We start from the raw sequence: 22167 nt of genomic DNA on the forward strand, positions 1-22167 counted from the left end.
GAGGAAGAGGAAAGCAGGGAGAGCGTGAGGCAGAGAAGGAGGAGGAGGAGATCCCTGTGAGTGTCAGCAAGGCATCAGTGTCCCGTGACCACCTCCTCCCTCCGTCTCCCTCTCGCTGTCCGTGCTGCTGCGACCAAAGAACATCAGAGGAAGAACAAACGCAAAGAAAAACGAGAGAGAATCCGCCAGTCCTCAACCACAACCTTTCAAATCGCCCCGTCTTCTTCGTGTAGCAGTACATATATATACACATACATATGCATATTATATATATATGTATGTATGTATAGCCTCCTGCCTGCATTTACACCTACTTTCAAAATGGGTCCTTTTCACTTCAACTGTGACCTGACTTCGACGTGTCAGACTGATCAATAGACACCGTCCGTCCAGACCAGCGAGGGGGGGCCTGCTACAAATCTGATCTCATATCTTACAAACACACATGCACGTGTGCAAACATGAACAGACCAATGCGAGCACGAGCCCTCCTTCAGCTTACAGCTACTTTATGGAATAAAATGCAAAAACTTCTCTCTCTTTCCCCTTCATCCTCCTCCTCCTCCTCTCCAGACTCAAACAACAACCACACAGAACACACAACTCCTCAAACCCGAGAAAAATCAAATGATATTAATCAACACTAAAATTAATAAAAACAAACTGGTCACAATCATTCCTTTCCAGTTACAGGCGCGACAAAGACAAACTAAAACAGGAAAAAGGAGTTTCCCAGCATCCTCCTCCTTCTTCCTCCTCCTCTCATGCAGTACAAAGTCTCCTTCAGCACAAAGTTCACCTCTTTGTCTCTGAACTCTGGCTGTATGTGTGTAGTTGTAGTAGTTGTAGTTAAAATTGTATGGCTTTAGGGCATGGTTCAGGTTTTATCAAGAGTTGGCTGGCCCCTCGTCTGAGTCCGGCCTCCCTCTGCCTCCCCCAGTGGGGTTATTGTTGTTGGAGGCAGGGTAGTAGTCTTCAGGGGGCTGGGCTTGTGGCCCTGGGGCGGTGGGAGCCGTCCGAGTCCGGAAGGCAGACAGTCCGATTGGCAGAGCGAGGGGCAGAGATGCAGAGCCAAACTGAGAGGCCTCCATGGAAGACACCGCCCCCAGGTGGTGCAGCCCCAGGGATACACTCACATCCATGCTGTCACTCATCTGGGGCGAGGATCCCTGTGGGCCCCCCCCTCCGCCGATGCCTGTCTGTCCACCCTGCCTCAGGCCACGGCCACCATTCCCATGGTGGGAGTAAGTTGGGTGTGGGTGGTGGGGCGGGTCCAAGAAGTGGCGCTGGTGTTGTTGGGAGGCAGCTGGCTTATGGAGCAGCAACTGGGTGTATCCTGGATCCTGACCCCCACCTCCGCCATCACTGCCTGGCCACATTCTCATCTGCTGCTGTGAGGGAGCCTAGATGGAAAAGAAGAGAGACACGGTCAGTGGGTTGGGATTATAATGGGACCAGTGACAGCACCATCTCTTTTCCACAAGCACCGACTCAACTCAGACACTTGTTTAAGCTACTCGGCCAGGGTTCCCATCGGGCCGTGTAGAGATGACTAAATGCCACTGATTGGCCAGGAAGCGACCAATCAGTGGACTGGTCGGCTACATGCAACCACAAAGACGGCGCGCTCCGACGTTTTTGTGCCCGGCGGCTGACGACAGCATGACATCACGGCACTTTCAGGCTGCTTTGCTTTAACAACCCCACCCACACTCAGGTGGTGCTTAACAATTGAAACCAAGAGCAGAGTTGAGTCAGATGGTGCCCAGCAGGTGCTACTGGAAAAGAGGCTTATTTGATGAATATTATGGGAACTCAGTAAGATTTGGATGGTTCAGTTCCAGGTTACAGAGAAGTCCTTTACAAACAGGCTGGAGGACGAGCGTTTAAGGACAAATATATCATGATGAATACTGGTTTTCATGGATGGAAGTGAAGAGTTTGCTATGCTTATACTGTTGTCTTTCACAATTTTTAAAGTCAATATGCAGATTTTCAAAATAAAACTACTCAAAAAGGATTAGGGTCAGAAAAAACTAGTGTGGCCAAAATATTTCATCACTGCCAACAGGAATGAAGCTGCTAAAGTAATCTGACCCGGGATAAACATTCCTGCAGCAGCGAGTGACTGATGCAAAGGTCCTCATACCGTCTCAATAATTCTCTGTTATTGTGTATGCAAACAGTGACAGTGGTACCTGAGGGCTGGTCATCTCATAGTCTGAATGTGTAACAGCAGAGTTGTAGTAACGATTACTGTAGCGGTAGTTGCGGTTGTCATTGGAAGAACCACTGGAGCCACCTGGAAATAATTGACACCAACATTAAATTCACACTTGAGCACAGCTTTACTTCATGGATATACTTTTAGCTAAAACAAGCCATAATGCATTCATTCTGTGTGAACTAAAAGAAAGACATTTACAAAAAAGAAGAAGAGGAGGGGCGTGGCTTCAGTAGGGTGGTTAGAAGGTCCCGCGCCTCTGTCGGGTATGTACCCCGCCACGAACGCTGGGCGTTCAGCTCTGACTCGTAGCGTGTTTGCGCGACGCTGAAGAAGACTAAAGAGTGGATCTGCTTTTCCTGTCACCGAGAACGAACTCGCCCGTCTCCTCACTTTCATGTTCATCAAGAAAACTATGAAAACCTGACTGAGAAATAAAGTAATGTGCTGACAGGGAGGGTGACCGTGCTGCAGTGTTTAAGTACATAGACCCTCCACTGAATATCACTGGGTCACATCAAATCTGTATTATGAAGCACTAATAAGCATCTCACACACGCCCAGCAAACAGCATCCTCTCAGCTGTTTCACTACACTCCTGCCCCGGTCTACTTGACCCTAACAAAATCCTGCTTGAGACATTTTAGGGATGAAATCTAAACTGCTACCATTTCTTTGGACCTGTGACAAGGATGACATATTCCTCATTCTAACAGATACGGGAAAAAGTTCAAGGAAAGCTGGTGCAGAAAGAGAAGAGTCTACATTACCAGAGCTAGAAACAGAGCTAGTAGTGGAGGCAGAATGAGAGTGGTCCATGGCAGGAGAGGTGGATGTAGATGAACTAGTATTGGTTCCTTCATCTGTTGTTTTCTTGAAGAAATTGTGCTGCAGGGCGTAGAATGGCGTGATGCGGCTTTTAGGGTCGTAGTCCAGCATGCGCAGGATCAGGTCTGGAAGAGGACAAACACTGACATAATGATGGTGGCCAGCTACAATTGTAGTGTCAACCCCGTGATGTTTCTTGTGTCCCTCGCCCTCACTTGATATCTGCTCCTCATGCTAACTCCACATAGAGGTTCAGCGCTTTAATCCACGACCACATCCTTTCAGTCAACTCCCACAGGCCAAAGACAAGGGTAGGAACATAAACCAAACACTAAACTGACAGCTTTGCTTTCACACTTAACAGAGAATGATAGCCAGGACCCACTCCATGAGCCAAAGGTGTGGGGAAGCAACCCTTTTGTCCACTGGGGAAACCCCAGTGCAGCGAACTGGGAGGACACAAGTATACCGACCCCTGACTCTTACCGATGAGCAGAATCCAGCCCCATCTCCGGGACAGTGCTTCCAGAATGCAGGCTGTGCCCTGAGGTGAGCCCAGCTATAGCTTTCTGGTACCTCACTCAACAGCTCAGGCTCCTTCCCCTCCACAAGGAGGCTTTTATATTTCCACAGCCATTTTGACCAACCAGGGACAAAGTGCCGAGTCCTCCACCTTTGACGGCTGCGCACTGGCCTACATGCTGCTACTATTTACGCTATGCTTACAAATGAATATAGATTTCATCTATACACATCACATTAGAAGAGACACCTCAGGAGGACATTTACTGCGAGAATAATTTACACAACTTTAATCACTCATTTATATTTCACCCTCTCTGTGTTTGTTGTTTCCACCTCCATGAACTTGTTTACATGAATATTAATGCTCAGTCCTGCAGTAATCATGCAAATGCCTACCTTTAAACTTTAGGTAGTCACAAGGGGCGTGTCCTGGCTCTCCTGCTCGCCGGCCCCCTGGACCCCCGGTCTCAACACCCAAAATCTCATGTAGACGCCGTGTGGCTGGGGGCTTATACTCCTGGAAAACACAAAAACACACACACGCTATGACTATTAAGGAAAGTCTGTGAAGTTCCAATAACAACATGAAGGCACGCTGTTCTTCAACACTTTGCTCAGGACACAAAACTGAGGTTAACACTGAGACTCGTATTCTAATGAAAGAAAACTTCATTCATTTAGCTCCGTTTCCCAAACTCTGTCGTCTTGGAGACACAATAGTCCAGGCTTAAAGCTGAAACTGCAGGAAACAAAGGTCCTCCATGGTGGATAAAATCTATGAATCCTTCTTCACAGAAAGCCTGTGAGGAGTCCTCAGCTTGTTCGGTGCTTTGCACTTTGTACTGGGTTGGGCCTGTTTTTGTCTTAATTTTTAATGGCACAGATTCAACGAGGTGCTGGAAACATGCCTCAGTGATTCTGATCCATAGCAGTGTCTCATCGATGGCTGTGTATTCATGAAGCAATCCTCCAGTTACACCACCTCCCAGAAGTGCTGTATTAGTTTGTGATCTGGACCATGTGGAGGCCCTTTGAGTACCGTGAACTGACGGTGGCATTCAAGAACCCAGCCTGAGAGGCTGTGAGCTTTGTGACAGGCATCAGGCGATGGCTATAATGTGATGATAAAGGGATGGACATAGTCAGCACTAATCTCAGGTACCGTGTGGTGTCGTTGTGGTACTGAGTCGATACAAAGTGCACCAAGAAAATATTCTGCACCCATTAAACCACCACCAGCCTCAATTGTTGATACAAGGAAGGGTGATGTTATGTTTACACCCGACCATCCACGTGTCACAGCAAAAACCGAGGTGATGAAACATTTTCCATTTTCTCTTGTCAGTGTGGTTCTGCTGCTGCAGCTCGTCTGCTTCATGATTCCAAGTGTGAGCACTCAGAAACACTCTCCTGCCCCTGTTATAGCTTCGTCGTAACAGGTGTTGTGTTATTTATAGTCACTGTCGCCTTCCTCATTATCCTCTCATATCTGGCATTAAGAAAGCATTTTCAGAGCTGCTGCTCACTGCACATTTTCTCTTTTTCAGGTAAACCTGATGGTTAGAGAAGAACACCCCGTGGATCCTCAGGTAGAAACAGAACACACCAGAAGCCATGGCGTGTTTAGAGTCACATGTCTTCCCCAGTCTGATGCTCAGCTTGAACTTCAGCAGGTTATCTTCACCATAGCTCAGCAGGTAGAGCAGGTCATCTATGAATCATCTACCAACTGGAAGGTTGGTGGTTTGATTCCTGGCTGCTCCGCTCTGTATGCCAAATAACCTTGGGCTAGATACTAACCCACTGCAGTATGAACGTGTGTGTGACAGCAGGACGACAGAAAGGACTTGAACGGAAAAACGGGTGAATGAGGCAAGTTGCTTAAGTGCTTCGAGCGCTCAGGTAGAGTAGAAGGATGAGTCCACCTGGATATCCTGTGTTAGTCAACACTTGGAAAGTGAACTGAACTAAACACACAAGTTAAAAATTTTCCACATGTGAAGTCAAAACAGAAGCAAACTTTACCTTCTTGACATCCTTGTTCTTCTTCACCGTCCACAGACCATCTGACAGCTTGTCAAAATACTTCCTGGCTTTAGGAGCTGCATCCAGCATGTGGCTGGGTGGAACTCCCAGAACCTCCACAATTTTATTCATCTGGTCAACCTACACACACACACACACACACACACACACACACACACACACACACACACACACACACACACACACACACACACACACACACACACACACACACACACTCTTAATGTGGACCAAAGTAAGAGCATACCACAGACATGCTGTTGCAAACACATGCGGTCTTCAAATTCATGCTTCTCAGTACAATCTCAAAGGAACTAAGAGTAGACTGGAAGAGACAGACTTTCTGTCATCGTAACAACCGTGTCTACAACGCGGCCTCTCTACGCTAGCTTCTTAACACATCTAAATGGATGTAGCATAAAACACTGAGCACGGATGAAGGACATCCCCGATTCAAGCCCGACACTACCCGACACGTGTGTTCACGCTGGTGTTGCTGTTACCTCATTGGAGCCGCTGAAGAGAGGTTCCCCTGTGTGCATCTCCACTAGGATGCATCCCAGAGACCACATGTCGATAGCCAGGTCATACGGCATTCCCAACAGAACCTCGGGAGAGCGGTAAAACCTGCTCTGGATGTACTGATAGATCTAAGAAGGAAGTGGAGTTTAGCAATCTGACACCAAGACTTGACAGTGTAGCTATTTAACTGAACACATGCAATCACATTTGACCACACATTCATACCTTGCTTTATTCTATACACTTTAAGCACATTATCAAGGGTTGTGGTCAGAGCAGGCATGAATGTCATGGTAACTTTTTCCCACAACACAGAGAGAAGCTAACTGCTGTTCATGATTAGCAAGAAGACAGTGTAGAGTAGCACTTCTTAAAGATTTAAATGGATCTGTTTATTTTTGTCCCTGCATGTAAACGTTTGAGCCTTGTGTGGATCAAACGTGTGCGCTCAGTTTTGTTGTCCAAGCTGCAGTATTGTACAATTATTCCATCACGGAAAAAGGACAGTAAAATTTTTAAAAAGCCCAAAGTTCCCATGACATTCATGCCGATGAGATGATGACAGCTGTGTCTCTTCTCCATTCCCACTAAAGCTAACCTAACCTGTCTTTGGGCAGTGGGAGGAAACCCACACAAAAACTAGGAAACCTCTTATCATGAGCCAACAGTCCTAATTATTCTGCCATCGTGCAAGCCACGCTACTTGGTATATTTTCCAAATGTGAACGTTGTGAGTAACGGGGAGTGATCCTAGTAGGTGAGCAGCGTTTATAAAGAATCATATCTGGAGTAAGTGTGCTCACTCTCTGTCCAAGCTGGCAGGAGGATCCAAAATCAACTATTTTGATGGCTGATCTCTTGGGGTTACACAGCAGTATGTTCTCTGGTTTCAGGTCGCAGTGGATGATTGACAGCTCCGGAGTGGCCAGGAATAATAGTGCTGTAGACAAAACACCAACATGTGTCAACAATATTATGCAAACTGAAGTATAGTCTAAATAAGTGCACATCATCAGCATTAAACCTGCATTTACTGCACATTTCTAGAATTATTACCAGTGTTTACATATCGATCAGTAAATGTATTCAGACACCTGCCTCACTACACATGAATAACTGAACTGTTTAACATCTTTTTATTCCCTGATAAACATGTAAATAGTAGCAGGGATTGCTGTTTCCATCCTTAAGAGCTGAAGGTGTGAACCTTGGATGAGAGAGGCTGCAGGGTTAGGCCACTAACCCAACCCCACTAACTGCTTTGGACTGTGGGGGGAAGCCGGAGCACCGGAGAGAACACGCCAGAACGTGCAAACTCCACACAGTGGAATCGAACTGAGGACCGTCTCCTTGTGAGGCTAGTCACCGCCGTGCTGCCCAACCACACCACATTTACAACCATTTATTCAAATGTGTTATTGTTACTTTGTGGTGCCAGCTGTGTGCTCAGTTTTAAAACGCTCGCCGTGATTGGCTCAGTCGTTCACGGTCAGCGCTTTGTTTAAGCGTAACTACAGAGCACGACTATCACACATGCTTCCAGCACCTTTTGTGGAATCACAAGTACAAACGCTCAGCCACAGTGTTGCAGCTGCATGTCGTCTCTATGCACCCACCTGTACAGAGCTGCTGTGCAAATTTCCTGGTGAGGTTGAGGGAAACTCCTCTGAAATTGGTGTTCCTCAGCAGATCGTACAGGTTGTAGCTCAACAACTCAAACACCAAACAGAGATGGTTCCTAAACATAAAGTGACGCTTCAGGTGGACTGCACAGAGACAGATTGACAGACAGACACAAAGAGACAAATGGGAGACATGGGGAAAAGTTAATCCACTGAATCGTTTAAAAATACCACAGTTTTGAGACGTTTCAGTTTCAGGTGTCAAAGGTGAGGTGAAATATTTAATATGTTTTTTGATTATTCGTCATTCCCATCTATGTCAACATTAACGGGACAGATTTGTTATTTGTTATTTGTCATTTCAAATGCAGGTAGTAAGTGCTTGCATAGACAGATCTTTGTACTTAAACAGCCTCAGCATGATAGGAGAGCGCACACTCTAAATACCTCGCATGTTTGATTTCTGCTGTTCAGCAGCCAGTGTTAGCAACAGTGCGTGTGCACACTAACAGATGTGTGTGCACAGAGAATAAATGTAGTAAAGGGCCCCCTGTGCGTCTGTAATGAACCAAGAGAAGCTGTGTTGTACAGCAGTGTACAGAGTGTGTATCTTACCTATGTAATATTTCATCTCAGTGTCGTGCTTGTTCATGAGCTCCAGCAGGCGTAGTTCTATCTGTGCCTGGTTCAAAAAAGCCTTTTTGTTCTTAATGATCTTAATGGCAACCCACTCCTGCTCATGGTGGTCGTAGGCCTTCACCACCTGTGGACACATGAACACATGTTACATCACAGGTAGTGAATCACTCAGTTCAAGGACAGCCAAACACTTCCTGTCTGACTTTGTCCTGTCATGTACACAATACATGTAGCCTGTGTCATAACAACAATGGCTTTGCCTTTGATTTCTTAATGTAACGCAATCTACTGATTACAATTACTGAGTGCAGCTCCCTGTAAGAGCACGTTGGTTTGTTTGCTGTAATCAGTGACCTTCAGATGTGCTGCTGGCTGTCGCTGGGTTAGCCATACCGACGCTTTAGCTCTGTACATGACAGCTTTTACTAATCCTTCACACAGAGTTTACTTTCAACTTTTCACAGAGACACGGCCAAATTTCACTAACGGCAGAAGCCGTCAAATAACTTTAGTTCAGACATTTTGGACTTTGCGTCCGCAGTAGTAACAGAAGTGGAGAATGTTTCTTGTGGAGACCTCACCTGTCCGAAAGAGCCTTTCCCAATCAGTGAGTCTATCTCATAGCGGTCCAGCCACTTTTCTCCATTTTTCACAATGTAGTCATAATTGTCATCGTCATAGCCATCGTTATAGATTTTTCTCTCCTTCTTCGTGCTGCTGTCCTCAGGAGGGACCTGCTGGGCCCGCCGCTTCTTCTTAGTATAGTACACCTGTGGACACAAACACAGCTCAGGCTCTGCTTCACAGTACATCTGAAAGCAACAAACCCAAATAACCTGTGCACCAGCAACCAGCTGTTACTGCTCTGTTCTTCTCGGGGTGTAACAGCAGAACTGCCTAGATTAGCCGTCTCTTAAGTGGATGCTGGATTTCAGTGCAAAAAATGACGTTCACATCAATGACCTGTGGCGCACAAGTATAATAATAATAATAATGGATTGCATTGCTTTTCGAGACCCTCAAAGCGCTTTACAATGCCACTATTCATTCACTCTCACATTCACACACTGGTGGAGGCAGCTATGGTTGTAGCCACAGCTGCCCTGGGGCAGACTGACAGAAGTGAGGCTGCCATATCGCACCATCGGCCCCTCTGGCCAGCACCAGTAGGCGGTAGGTGAAGTGTCTTGCCCAGGGACACCACGACCGAGACTGTCCAAGCTGGGGCTCGAACCGGCAACCTTCCGATTACAAGACGAACACCCAACTCTTGAGCCACGATCGGCCCATTTCATGGATGAAAAACTATAGATCAGCGCTGCTGAGGGTTTCCTTGCTTCAGAGAATATTTTGTTTCCTTGCTATAAAAGCTTGTTCTGTTTCGAGGTCTGCACTCTTCTGGACAGAGATCTCAGATGTCGTTTCTTGGAATCTGGTGAAGCCACTGGCCCAGTTTGGGGGTCAGTGGTCCAGTTACCACAGGCACCACTGTTGCCATCATCTTCCACGTCTTCCTGCGATCCTCACCCAGCTGTTGGCATTTCTCAACCTTCTTGTGATGCTGCTATCACTTGGTATAGCTGCATCTATCCCTCCGGTTGGTTAGCCAAGATAGCAATCTCTTTACAGTCAGTCTCCAGGAAATTTAAGGTGATGTCCTCTGAACTTTTGGACTGTGACTGTGTGTGTGGTCCAGCTTTTACAAATGCAGTGGGACCAGAATCTGTTTAGACAGTTACATTTTCCATTTTTAGGTAAATCACATGTAAGGTTTACAGTAAGTCTCCAGGAAATCATGGCGACACAATTTAAAGTACAAAATAAAAGGGTGTGTGTGTAATGTTACTGTTTCATACCTCATTGATGTGCTTATAAGTTTTGATGAGGTCAACAGAGAGTTTTCTCAATGGAGCGCTGGCAGGGTCTCTGAAACTAGGGGGAATTCTCCGCTGGAGTATGGTCATATCAGACAGCACCTACAGAGAACAACAACGTTTCACAAACTCGTCTCAGGTTTGATGCAGGAGATGTTCCTCATGTGTGTATCAGGACAGCTTCACACTAAAAACAAATGTGTTCATTCTGTGTGAGTGCACATCAATAACCTTTGCAGTTTGTACCAACTGTATTAGTTTGCTATTACAACTAATACATGATAAGTTGTTCCACTGCACCAACTTTTAACAAAAAACAACTCAATACAAACTAAGTTGCTGGTAGTCTGAGGGGAGCACAGACCATCAGGCAAAGCACACACTCGTTTTTTATTCACATACAGGCCAGTTTCTTAAAAGGTCAGGTAACAGAATCTGACTGACTGAGGATTTTTAAATTAAGATTTTAATACTTGGTCCTTTTTTTGACAGATTCCTCACCTCAGAAACAGAAAGAGGAGGATTACTGACTGATGTTCTGCTTGGATCAAGTGTTGTTGCAGGGAAACTGCAAAGTGCCCTCTGGTGGACAAACTATGCAACAGCAACACTCATAACACAGTTGAAGGGAGTTAGTCTCATCTTTTCTTGCTTTTTAGTTTTTATCTGTCTTCTGCTGCTCGTCTGGGTTTGGGAAGCAATGACTGAATCACCTCACATAGGAGGCAGAGAGAAGGTCACACAGCTGAACCACCTAAACCTGCTCCTTTACTAATTAGAGGTGTAACAACTCATATTTTGAGCCCCTCTGAGGTGTCTGAGCTCTCTAAGCAAGTGTCCAGCCAGTACCTGTAGAAATGAGACTAGTTCTGGTTAGTGACCCAGAGGTCAGGACTATATCGAGGCTTGGAACACAGCTCAGCTGGTAAACCCAGCCTGTTGGTGTTCGTTAGTCAAAAAAGGAATCTATTACACATTATTTGTTACTTTTCTTAAATGTAATGCAAGTGATCGCCACAGAGCTTCTACTTTCGAAACATGCACAGGTAGCCTGACTGCTCATTTGTTTGTCACCTGTTGAAGATCAGAAGTTTGCAAACACTCAGCTTTAACGTCACTCTGGGTTCTTGGCTAGCCTAGCGTTAGCATGAGGTCTGTGCAGATGTTTGCAGAGAGCTGAAGTTGTGTTAGCAGCACAGTGCAGCTTGCACTTTACCATAGCGCTGGCGTCCTTTAGTGTAATAAAAGCAATCTGCTGTAGACTGCTCCACCATTTTCCTCCCACTGTACATGAACTGAAATCAGCTGACCTTTAACAGGAGCGTGCAGGAAGAAAAAAAGCATCTTTGATGTTTCTTCTATCCACCCGAGTGCAGATCACCCAAGAACCTTTGTTACTTTGTAACGCATTAGAACCAACACTGCTCATCCTAGCCTTAGTACCTGCTGAAAGTCACACTGAGGCCAGAAGAGCCACATTAGGGTAGCCACGTCGCTTGATTGCTTCTTTATAAATTCCAATGCTGGTACACTTACAAAAAGATAACGTCAGGCTCTAATATGTGGAAGAGCTTGGGACTGTGACATCACCATTTGAGTGGAATGGAAGTTCTTTACAGACTGGAGCACAATTTGTTGCTCTTTCCAGTTTGGAAGCAGCAGCAAAGAGCTAAGGTCGCAGACCAACAACAGCTTGGGCAACAGCTGGAAAAACATTACCTACAACAACATTTGGGAAAATCACAGTATTGTTACCTCTTGTAGTTTTCATGTGGTTACACAGCTGAGATGTGGCTGTTAGCTTGGTGGTTGCTACATGGCAGCATCAAAGAAACTCTATATGCTTTTGTTTTTAAAATACCGGGTACCATCAATACCTTGGACAAGTTGTTGTGGCAACCTCTGACCAGAGAACTACAAGCTGCTGCAGGTTTGTTGCACACATTACAGAGCTACGGCTCGGTCGACTGAGCCCCACACTCATGAATGTGTGCTGAAAGACATTTCTGCACTTTAACTTGTTTGATGCGTAGGTGCTCATCACAAACAGGTTCTGTGTTTGGGATCGTGAGCATCTGTAGCTGGTTCAGATGGATCTAGGGCTGTTCGATATAACCATATATATCGGATGACGATATAAAAACGTCTGTCGTTTCATTTTACGCTGTCGTTTGTTTCGTGGTGTCGCAAAATAAACCGTTTACGGCAATATTTGTTCATGGTTCTGATGGTCACTGTAGTTATTATTAATTTCTTAAAGTTCTCTCTTTCTCTTATATTTAATATAACCACACCACGGACGGACAAGCGCCTGTTTTTTATGTGTTGTGGTTAGCAACAATGACGGTAACACCATCGCGTGTCCGCATGTTTATTTTCCACATACACTTTTCAGAATAAAGCTCAAGATCCTGTTGAGACTTTTCAAAATAAACCGAATCACGTGAAAGATGCAGATTATTTATGGATGAGAAGTAAAAAAGAGCTGCCAGGTGCTAAAAAACAAAGCTTAGACTCAAACGTTAGAACAGGCTTTCCCCCGCAGCACGCCGTGTAATAAATACTCACAAAGAAACGGCGCCGTTACAACTTATGTCTAAAAATGTATCGTTTCATGCATCGGTTAAAACTCGACTCAGCTACATGACGCACAGCTGGAAACACTTCACGCAGGTCGAGCTGCCCGAGATTCACAGAGTTTACAGAAAATGTTACATTTCTGTGATTTATATCGTTATCGGACGATAGATGTCTCATATCGGGATATGAGGTTTTGGACATATCGCACAGCCCTAGATGAACCCATCATTTTCTCCTAGATGAGGTATAACATTATTCGTTTCTGACCCATGGCATTAGCTTTCCTGAGGAATCCACGAGCAGTTAGTAACCACTATTGGATCAACTGCAGACTCCAACTTTGCTCATACTAGTTAGCGATATTTATTCATATCATTACCACTGTTCACTAATGTAAACTACAGTCTGTTCTATTTAGCTGTGTGAGGAGAGCAGCAGTGCCCTTTGGCATACAGGCCGGTAGGACCTGAGATCAGGATCAGAAGCAAATTGTGTATGAGACAGCCGGGAGATGATTACGATGTGCCCTGCTGCTGCTGTCGCTTCAGTTTACAGAAGACCCACAATGCCCAGTAGCTGTTTGCTATGAAAACACCTTAAGTGTTCACATTTTGAGGGATAAGATGTGGGTGGAGACCTGGCATACAAATGTCAGTATCGATTACAGTGACCGCGAAGCAAACGTCTATCTTCTAACTTTAGCTGTACTGGGTGAATCTGTAACACATAAAGTGGAGACATCTCAAAACTGAGACCCACTGAGCCAGGAAACATATTTTAATCATCAACTTCAAAATGCCTCTGAAATCGTTCTCGTCAGCTTAGAAAAATCCTGGTTACATTTAGAGATATTTAGAGTAGTCGTGTTATCTTAAAGGTTAACCTACTTTCAGTTTGAATGGTTCTGGTTCTTATATAGCAGTAGGGTAAGTGTTAGGCATGAATAGGTTTACGTGCTTTCCTCTTTACTTTGCTGAAACCTGGTTGGAGATGTATTTCTGAACATGTTAAAATAGTATAACGACAATAACAACTGAGACAAAGAAAACAAAATAAGAATCATTATAAATAATTTACATGTTAAAAAGGCGGAGGAAGCATAAGCTTATTTAATCCCACCCTCTTTCCACTATTAAGTAACTCATAGTCTACACGTTCTCTTCCTTTTATGCATCCATCAGAAATTCTTCATTACAATTTGCTACATGATTTTTTTAATAACCCCAGTAACACCCGCATATATACACATCCCCACTGTGAACATCGTGGGTGAGAACGCCCTGCCTCCTCCCTGCAGTTCGCAGTATGTGCAAAGGAGGAACAGATCCAGATGTTTAAAGTTACAGAATACAACGCTGACCCCAGAGTGACTGTAAATCTTCACAGAGTACCCGCATCACAGCTGATGGTAACAGTAGCTACCGCAGACTTTGGCTGTGGGGGCAGTGCCTCAGGAAGTGTCCAGCTTAGGGACGGATCCTTTTGAATAGCACGTGTCATTAAACCTTCATGACCTCGCAGACATTTCATGTTCAGTAGCTCTGCAAAGCAACAACGTTTGAACATCTAAAATGAATACAAAATGTTGATGCATCCCTCTGGCACTGGCCCACAGGCATGCGTGGTGGGACTGCTGCTGCGTGTGGTACCTGCTGCTGCTCGGCCATGGAGTGGATGGAGCTGAAGGAGGGGTGTGTATGTGAGTGCTGGCTGGTCATGGCTGGCTCAGCGAGGGAGAAGCCCTGGGCAGTGGAGGAGGAGGAGGAGGAGGAGGAGGAGGAGGAGGAGGTGGGCGGACATCCTGAGCTGCTTACACCTAAGAAGACAGAGAGAGATGATTAGACAGGGGAACCCCGACACCTTTGTTTGCATTATGGGAACATCAGAACTACTATTGTTTTGTTCCTGCACGCCCATGCACCACGCTCATCACCATCAACACTGCATCCTTCATCCCACACGTCTACTATGACGTGTGGACTTGATATTGTTTTCTTATCATATTAATATAACACAATGTTCAGTTACCTTTGCAGAAAAATAACTTTCAAGCAGCTAGTTTTTACTAAGCTAATATTTGTGTTCCCTTTTGGTTGAGTAAAGAAGACGAATCAGCAGTTTCACAGAGAACAGCTCACAACAGAGAAGCTTCTAACTGGACCAAGTCCAAATATTATGTGTGAAACTCTTTACACCATCAGACAAGGACGTGTATCTGAACCAGTGGAAAAAACCTCACAAGACTATGTCTACAGTAGGCTGCTACGATTCGTCGCCATAATCTATGATGTCATACTTAAAACCAGGTGAATGTGTTTTTGTGACTGCAGTTACACTACAGGAAGCCGTGGGGCAGTATCGCCTGTATCGTCTGCGAACCGCCAAACAGGAGGAAGAAAAAGGATTTCCCAAAAACTACGTGACTGTGCACGCTGCTGCAGCGCACGAGCATTTAAACACGGCACGCTGGAGCATCAGCTCTGAACGCTCACGCTGACACCTTCATGTTTGTGTACGGTCATTTCATCTGAGGTTTTGTTCTTCTCTGCTTGATTCTGAATAGCAAACCTCTTCCACCTCACGTTAGCTTGTTAATCTGTGGGTCGGCCTATATCATTAATTAATTATATATATAATCAGTTAAGCAATTTAATTGGTGTTGAACACTACACCTTCTGGAGGCGTACAGATGGGTTTGTCCTGTAAAGAGGCTCATGCACCAAGTCATCTCACACATGGTTATCAGCAGCTGGGAACGCTGCAGTTGTGAATTCACGACCGGAATCATCTGTGAACTTTGGAAACTGGACAAAAAATTATATTTAAATTTTTAAGTTGAAGTTTGAACTTAAGAACAGAACATCCATAGTTTCCTATCTGCACATTACTTTTGTTTAAGTACTACTCACGCTTTGATTTGTATTACCTAATAATTAATTTGCTGTGGGATGAGACAACAGGGCGATATTTACAGGGGGGCAGCCTACAACAGGAGGTTACAGTTGACTAATCGACCGATCCAAGAACAATTAGGCAGATTAGCTGACTATCAACATAATCGTTAGTTGCAGCCCTCGTTTACAGCTGCTGCATAGCTAAAGCAACCACCTAACTGGATAATCTGCCACACCCCTAGATTGGTCTTTTCCACACGTAATCAGCCTTTTCTCCTGATTGCATGTGTTACTTCATGGTCAGAGTCCATATTTGGCTGAGACTGTCATTTCTATATATCGACGTTCTTGTTGTTTTAAAGTAGCCTTGAGAAATAGTTCTCCAGCTTTTCTGAAGGTCTTTCTCTGGACACGGTCTCATCTTAGTCCAGTCCTTACACCTGACCATTCCCAGAGTGTTTTGTTTGATACTTAACAGACCTGCATGTAAAAAACCCGAAGCTGGACAGTGTGTGCACATAAAGACAGCTGAGGAAAGAACCATTTTAAATGGTCTCTTCAGCTGTGTGAGCAAAACCGTGATCCCAGGTAAAACACAGTTACAGTGCTGTTTTACATTTTTCAGCAACACAGTAATGTAATGTTTTACTGTATTAAATTTAGTAATCAGATTACAGTTACAATTATGTTGTTACTTGCATTACAGGGTTCTTTGATTATCTGCATGACAAACTCAACTCCAGCTCGTTGCAGGCGTCCACGACTAATGAAGTGCTCAGACTTCTTCCATGTAACAAAGCTGGAGCCCTCCGTGCTCACTGGGAGCTCCAGCGTTGCTGTCTCCACCCTCAGACCTGTGCCTCCACACCATCCTGTCTCGGAGGCCTACAGACGATTCCTCGGACTCGATGGCTTAGTTTGTTCTCTGGCATGCACCAAAAATATTTCTTACCCAATTACTCAGTTAAACATGGGAATACTCGATTGCTGAAACAGTCAATAGCTACAAGCCTAATGTTGTCACTTAAGCCATGTTCGAGGGAAGATCCTCCCTTGCGTGCACATCATGAAACGCTGCACACGTTCTAATGAGCTCTTGAAATGGAGCACAAACGAACATTATCTTCAACATCCTTTGTCCAGTATACCCACTGCACAAACCATCAGTCCATCCAGTCCATGACCACTGCAAACTAGAAGAGGCTTAGAGGAGATCTCTGATGTAATTCCACCCCCACCTCGAACCCATATGTCACTCGTTTTGCACACCTCACCACTGTCCTCATACATGTCCTGCACCACCCTCACAATCTTCTCTGCCACTCCTCATGCAGTACAACAGTTCCTCACACAGACACAGTGAAGCTCCTTCAGACCTCTTCTATAGCTCTGCATTAATATTCCCAATGCAAACATCACATCTGTAGTTCTCAGCATCAAGCCATGCTGCTGCTCACTGATCATCGCCTCTTTTCTTAAAAGCTCCGGACATCATGGTTGTTCATGAAGACTGCCACCTTTTATTTAAATATCTCGCTCTCCAGGATTGTGTTAAGCAATATTTATCCCAAACACCTCCACAGGTATGCAATTTGGACCAATCGCCTTTCCACATTTCATAGCTGCCCTGGCTTCCCCATTTTCTACATTCATCAGCTCCTCTGTCCACTCTGTCCATCTTCTCAGCCCACTTCTGAACTTTTTTGGACTTTTCCATTTCTGTCCTTGGTCACCTGCTACACATCTTTCCCCCTCAATCTCTCTCCCTAATAATAATAAATAATTTCTGCACACCTTTTGCATGTTGCATCAGTCCTTTTGAACAGTTATTGTAGGTGTTGCCAACAGTATGCAAAGTACGTCTGCTTCTCTGGCCAAGCAAGTGCAAACCAAGTGCACTGGTGCCATTTTCATATTCATTTCATTTCTGTTCATCCTTCTAGTTATGCATTTAAGGCTCAGACCCAGAGCAACAATTCAATTCATACAAACACCCGATCAGAACAATAGATCTATCAGGACGTTGTGTCTTGTGTCTGACTCCGTGAGCCTCATAGAAAGGTCAGGTAAAAATACATTTGCTGAGCGACCCTTTTATTTAAATATCACAGTTTAAGTGTCTTCAGCTCGGCCATGAACCTACTCAACATAGCACAGTAAGTCAACTAGCTACCAAAACAGGACGTGTGACTTATAATACTCCCGGTCCTTTTACATAATTAATGACGGTTTTAGAATAAACAGGGAGTGGCCCAGCTGCTGACCATGTTTCTTCCTCCAGTTAAGTCACAAGAATGAGATGAGTGATAAAGGTTGCTCTTCTTACTATTCTCAGGATGAGAGACGCAATAAGAAGCGCTCCAACATGTCTCCCTTCTGCCAGCTGGCAAATACCAAAACCAAAATAGAAAAGTGTTATTTAGATATGTGGTTAAAAATAAGGCCGCTCACTACGCAGAGTCACTAAAAATGGGATCAAATGAGAAATTCTCGGGTCTTTGCCTCCTTCAGGTGACACGCAACTCCACACGGTGCTCTGTAGATAATCAGGTCGAAACCATTCAAGAATGTTCACATCAGGTCAACGAGAGGCCAAACCAACAGAGATGTAGCTGCTGCCATCCTCTTCAGCACAGGCACGTCTTTTAAATGATACACCTAAACTAAACTAAACTAGAAAAAATCCGTTACATACAGTAGGCATTTTGACCGCGTTGTCAAGCTCTGCCCTGCACTGTCTTCATTATTCAGACAGCACAGCTAACACTGGTCTACTGGCCAGAATCTGACGTAGAGTATAAAACATCTGATTTTTACTTAAGAGAATATAATAATACTGATGGTCAAAATCATCCTTTGCTGTGTTTATTTTATTTACTTAAATATAATAATTCGATATTGTTACTTAAGATACAAATGAAAAAAGTACTCGGTACACAAAATGGGATGAAACTAAAATGGAGCAGAAAACTTCAGTGATGTAATCACACCAGCGACAAAAACAGAGGAGCTACCATGAACTCAAACGTTTACAAGTAGGGATGGCACCGGTTCTGACATAAACGGTAGTAACCAGACGTTCTTCTCTGCGTGAGTAGCTTAATGTTGTTCGTGTGTAATTTACGTTGAGTAGGCTAACCACGTTATTACATTAATGCATGTAAGGTGAACTAGCAAACATCATCATAGCTACATGCGGCTGTCTTCTTGTTTGATGGCAGATACTCCCTTCACCCTGGCCAAAAAGGCTAAAATGACCAAAGAAAAAGTTGAAAACAGTTAAACATGAGAGGTTTAGGACAAAGTTTGTGTTTTTTCCATTGTTTAAGCACTGCTTCCTCTAGTAAGCGTGCAGTGATAGGAAGCTACCGCAAGTAAGAAATGGAAATACTGTTTGGGAATGCAACTGGAATTACTTATCTCAATATGGAGCCTGGATCTGTATCCCTCTTTACAAAGTGTAAACTGTGATGCATTAGACACAGTAGGCAGTGCACCAGAAATGATGATAGGTGGCTAGCATATTAGAAGACGATTAAGACTCAACTGAACCTGGTGAAAGCAAAGTTTTAACTCCAAATCACAGGAAGTACTGAGAGCTGACTAGTTTAAGTTTAAGAAACAACATGTTGTTAGTGGAGGTGCCCAGTGTTGATTGGCCCATCCTCTGATGAGAATACAGGTCAGAAAAGCTAAAGCTGCTGATCGTGGGCCTCATGGAAAAGGCCAAACATCAGTTTAGATCATCATGGTAATGGCAAGTGGTTCTTATTTAGTGCTTTTCTACTCTATGTGAGCACTCAAAGCGCTTTACAACAACAATTTGGAAAGCAGCAGTCATGCTTAAAGTCCAGCGTTCACTACATCAAAGTAAAAGAGATTTCATGGCTTCATGGTTCAAGTATATCCACCATATCTATTTCTAATCAGGGCAAGCATGTCAACATGGAAAAACAACTTGCAATTCTAGGCTTGCCCCCACTATCACCTTCCATCCACAATATGAAGAGCTCTTCTGTTCATCGTTTTCTAAATGGCTCAATGAGAACGTAAACGGAGGTGTGCGGCTGGATGAAGGGCCTAGAAAGCTGCGAGTAGCTTCGAAGCTCTGTGCTGAACTGCGTGTGCTTGCTTGTGTGATGAGGTAGAAACAGTGATTCAGTGTGGGACTGTTGTGGTCCAGGTCCTGGCCTGCTTACAAACATGACACTCCTGGAGGGAGAGAGAGAGAATATCTGCCTAGTACTGAGAAACCTGCACAGTCTCTTTAAGAGACTGAGAGGCAGTCACAGCACTTCCTCACTCGGCCCCCCCCTCGCGCCTGTTCTGCCATTGGTTGAAGCGCGTTCTTTCTCTCTCAGCTGATTCGCTGTTGGTATCTAAGGGCTGGCTGGCCAGCACTCTATAAATAAACCCAGTGCTGTCTCAGCAGCCAGGCTACAATACTCATTAGCTACTTCTCTCTCCTCTTCTCCTTCTCCCCTGCTAAGCAAGTAGCTTCCAATAGCAGTCCTGGCTCTCAGCAACACTCTGACATACTCTCCCCTAGCAACTCAACCCACCCTACCAGCCGCTTTCTCCTCCCCCTCTTCTCCTCGTCATCTTTCCTACTTTCTCAAATCTCACTCCCTTCTGTCCTACTTATCCATCCATCATTCATTCATCCCTCACTTTCTCGCTTCACGACTTCAGTGCATCTCAAACAGCCATCTTTTCTATTCCTTTCCTGACTGCTGTTTCAATAATGAGAGAAACAAAGAGGAGTTACCTCAGGCAGCACAGCAACACACACCACAGTCAGAACAAGTTGGTCGTGTAAAGCAAACACTGTTCCCACTACAGCCCAGTGAAGAAAGGCCTCCTCATTATGGCAAACACAAAGACACCACCTTTCACCTTCTAAGGTTTGATACAATAATAGAAAATAACCTGGTCCTCAGCAGGGCTTGTGTTTGTGTGTCTGCACACCTGGCTGCAGTGAACAAAGGCGAGCACATGTGAATCCTGAGGTTTACTCTGAGCTTTGATGCTAAATTTTGTGCTGCTGAAAACAATAAGTTCTTAAGGTGTACATGTTAATAATTCATAATAATTAAATGTTCACCGCCCCAGGTCAGCGGCTCAGTTTCACTGGCCTTAAAAAAACTGTTATTTTTGTATTCAAAAAAAGTTGTATTCATATAATATTTTATTTTATTTCACTTTAAATCTGAAAAGATAACAACACAATGTTTTGAAAAAAGCATCGAAGCAAAACGTTTTGCCTCAAAGATTTTTATAATGAATGTGTTACTCGATGAATTGTGGCGCCTTAAGTCAACGCACAGTTTAACGGTCTAGGTGATGTTAAATGGGCTGGGATTGGCATCATCTGACCAGTTACACTGGTAACTGTATCAGCAGCTGAGTGATTTTACAGTAAACTTCACTCATAGAAACATAATACAGAACGCAGCTAACACAGCTGTGTATGAGGAATGGCACGTACAGGAGTGTAGTGTTCAAAGCGCTGTATGAATGTGTGTTTGAATCGCTTTGGTCAGTAAGACTGGAAAAATAAATAAATAAATAAAGTGTGGCCTATTTAAAGGCAGCAAGAAAGCCTGCAAAAAGGTCACTTGTGTGAATTAACAGACTTCTTAATATTATTACAACTTTATCATTAATCTATGGGAGAATCTGATGGTCCCATTAAATGCATGTTCTAACTTGCACAGCTTAGTTTTTACTCTCTCGGCTGCAGCCCGATGGTGCTGAATGGTTTAAAATGTTCAAATGTTTACAAAAAAACAAATAAAATCAAGGATCCCAGCCTATGATTCAGTAGGTTGTATGATTTCAGTCTCTCACATTATTGTGGAGGAGTTCTGGTCCACTCTTCATACAGCTTTGCTTCAGTTCATTGAAACTGGTGAGCTTTGAATGAGCCATTGCATCACCTTCAGACTGATGGGCAGCAACAGCCGCTTCTCTGAGATCACTGCTGATGTTGATCAGCAAGGACCAGATTATTTTTATGATGTCTTGATGTAAAACCTTTAACATTTTACCATTAATGTGTATACACACATGCCAGCGATCAGAGTAGAGTCAGATCTATTCAACTCTACTGTACGCTGACATGACATCCAACAATAAAACACTACATGTGTTGTACCTGTACACGGAGGACTGACATGCAACTCATGGAACTAGCAGCTCATGTTCTCTTGGTATCCATCATACCACACACAGCTTCATCCTACAGAAACTGGACTTCTGTTTCTCTCTCCACAGACAGGAAGGTGGGCGAGTTAGGGGAATGACATGGAGAAAAGTGACCAGGTGTACTCAAACCTGGGACCCCTTCTCTTGGTTCACACAACACTGGCTGTCAGAGAAGTAACATACCACATGTACTGTTGCTGTATTTA

The 22167-nt window shown here is 44.3% G+C and overlaps 1 protein-coding gene across 2 annotated transcripts in view; it reads right to left on the minus strand.

Annotated features, from left to right (window-relative positions):
* dyrk1b (dual-specificity tyrosine-(Y)-phosphorylation regulated kinase 1B) overlaps window positions 1-22167 on the minus strand; it is a 61134-nt gene continuing 38967 nt past the window's right edge. For both annotated transcript variants that reach the window (XM_026183441.1, XM_026183440.1), the window contains exons 2-13: window positions 14510-14676; window positions 10263-10382; window positions 8988-9176; window positions 8383-8530; window positions 7762-7911; window positions 6949-7085; window positions 6127-6273; window positions 5603-5743; window positions 3974-4094; window positions 2995-3177; window positions 2199-2302; window positions 1-1403 (exon numbers count right to left, since the gene is read on the minus strand). In XM_026183441.1, coding sequence (XP_026039226.1) covers window positions 888-1403; window positions 2199-2302; window positions 2995-3177; window positions 3974-4094; window positions 5603-5743; window positions 6127-6273; window positions 6949-7085; window positions 7762-7911; window positions 8383-8530; window positions 8988-9176; window positions 10263-10382; window positions 14510-14578 — 2025 coding nt within the window. In that variant the 5' untranslated portion in view covers window positions 14579-14676 and the 3' untranslated portion in view covers window positions 1-887. The remainder of the gene's footprint in view (window positions 1404-2198; window positions 2303-2994; window positions 3178-3973; window positions 4095-5602; window positions 5744-6126; window positions 6274-6948; window positions 7086-7761; window positions 7912-8382; window positions 8531-8987; window positions 9177-10262; window positions 10383-14509; window positions 14677-22167) is intronic.

The sequence above is a fragment of the Astatotilapia calliptera genome, chromosome 11 (assembly GCF_900246225.1).
Source record: "Astatotilapia calliptera chromosome 11, fAstCal1.2, whole genome shotgun sequence".
Lineage (NCBI taxonomy): Eukaryota > Metazoa > Chordata > Actinopteri > Cichliformes > Cichlidae > Astatotilapia > Astatotilapia calliptera.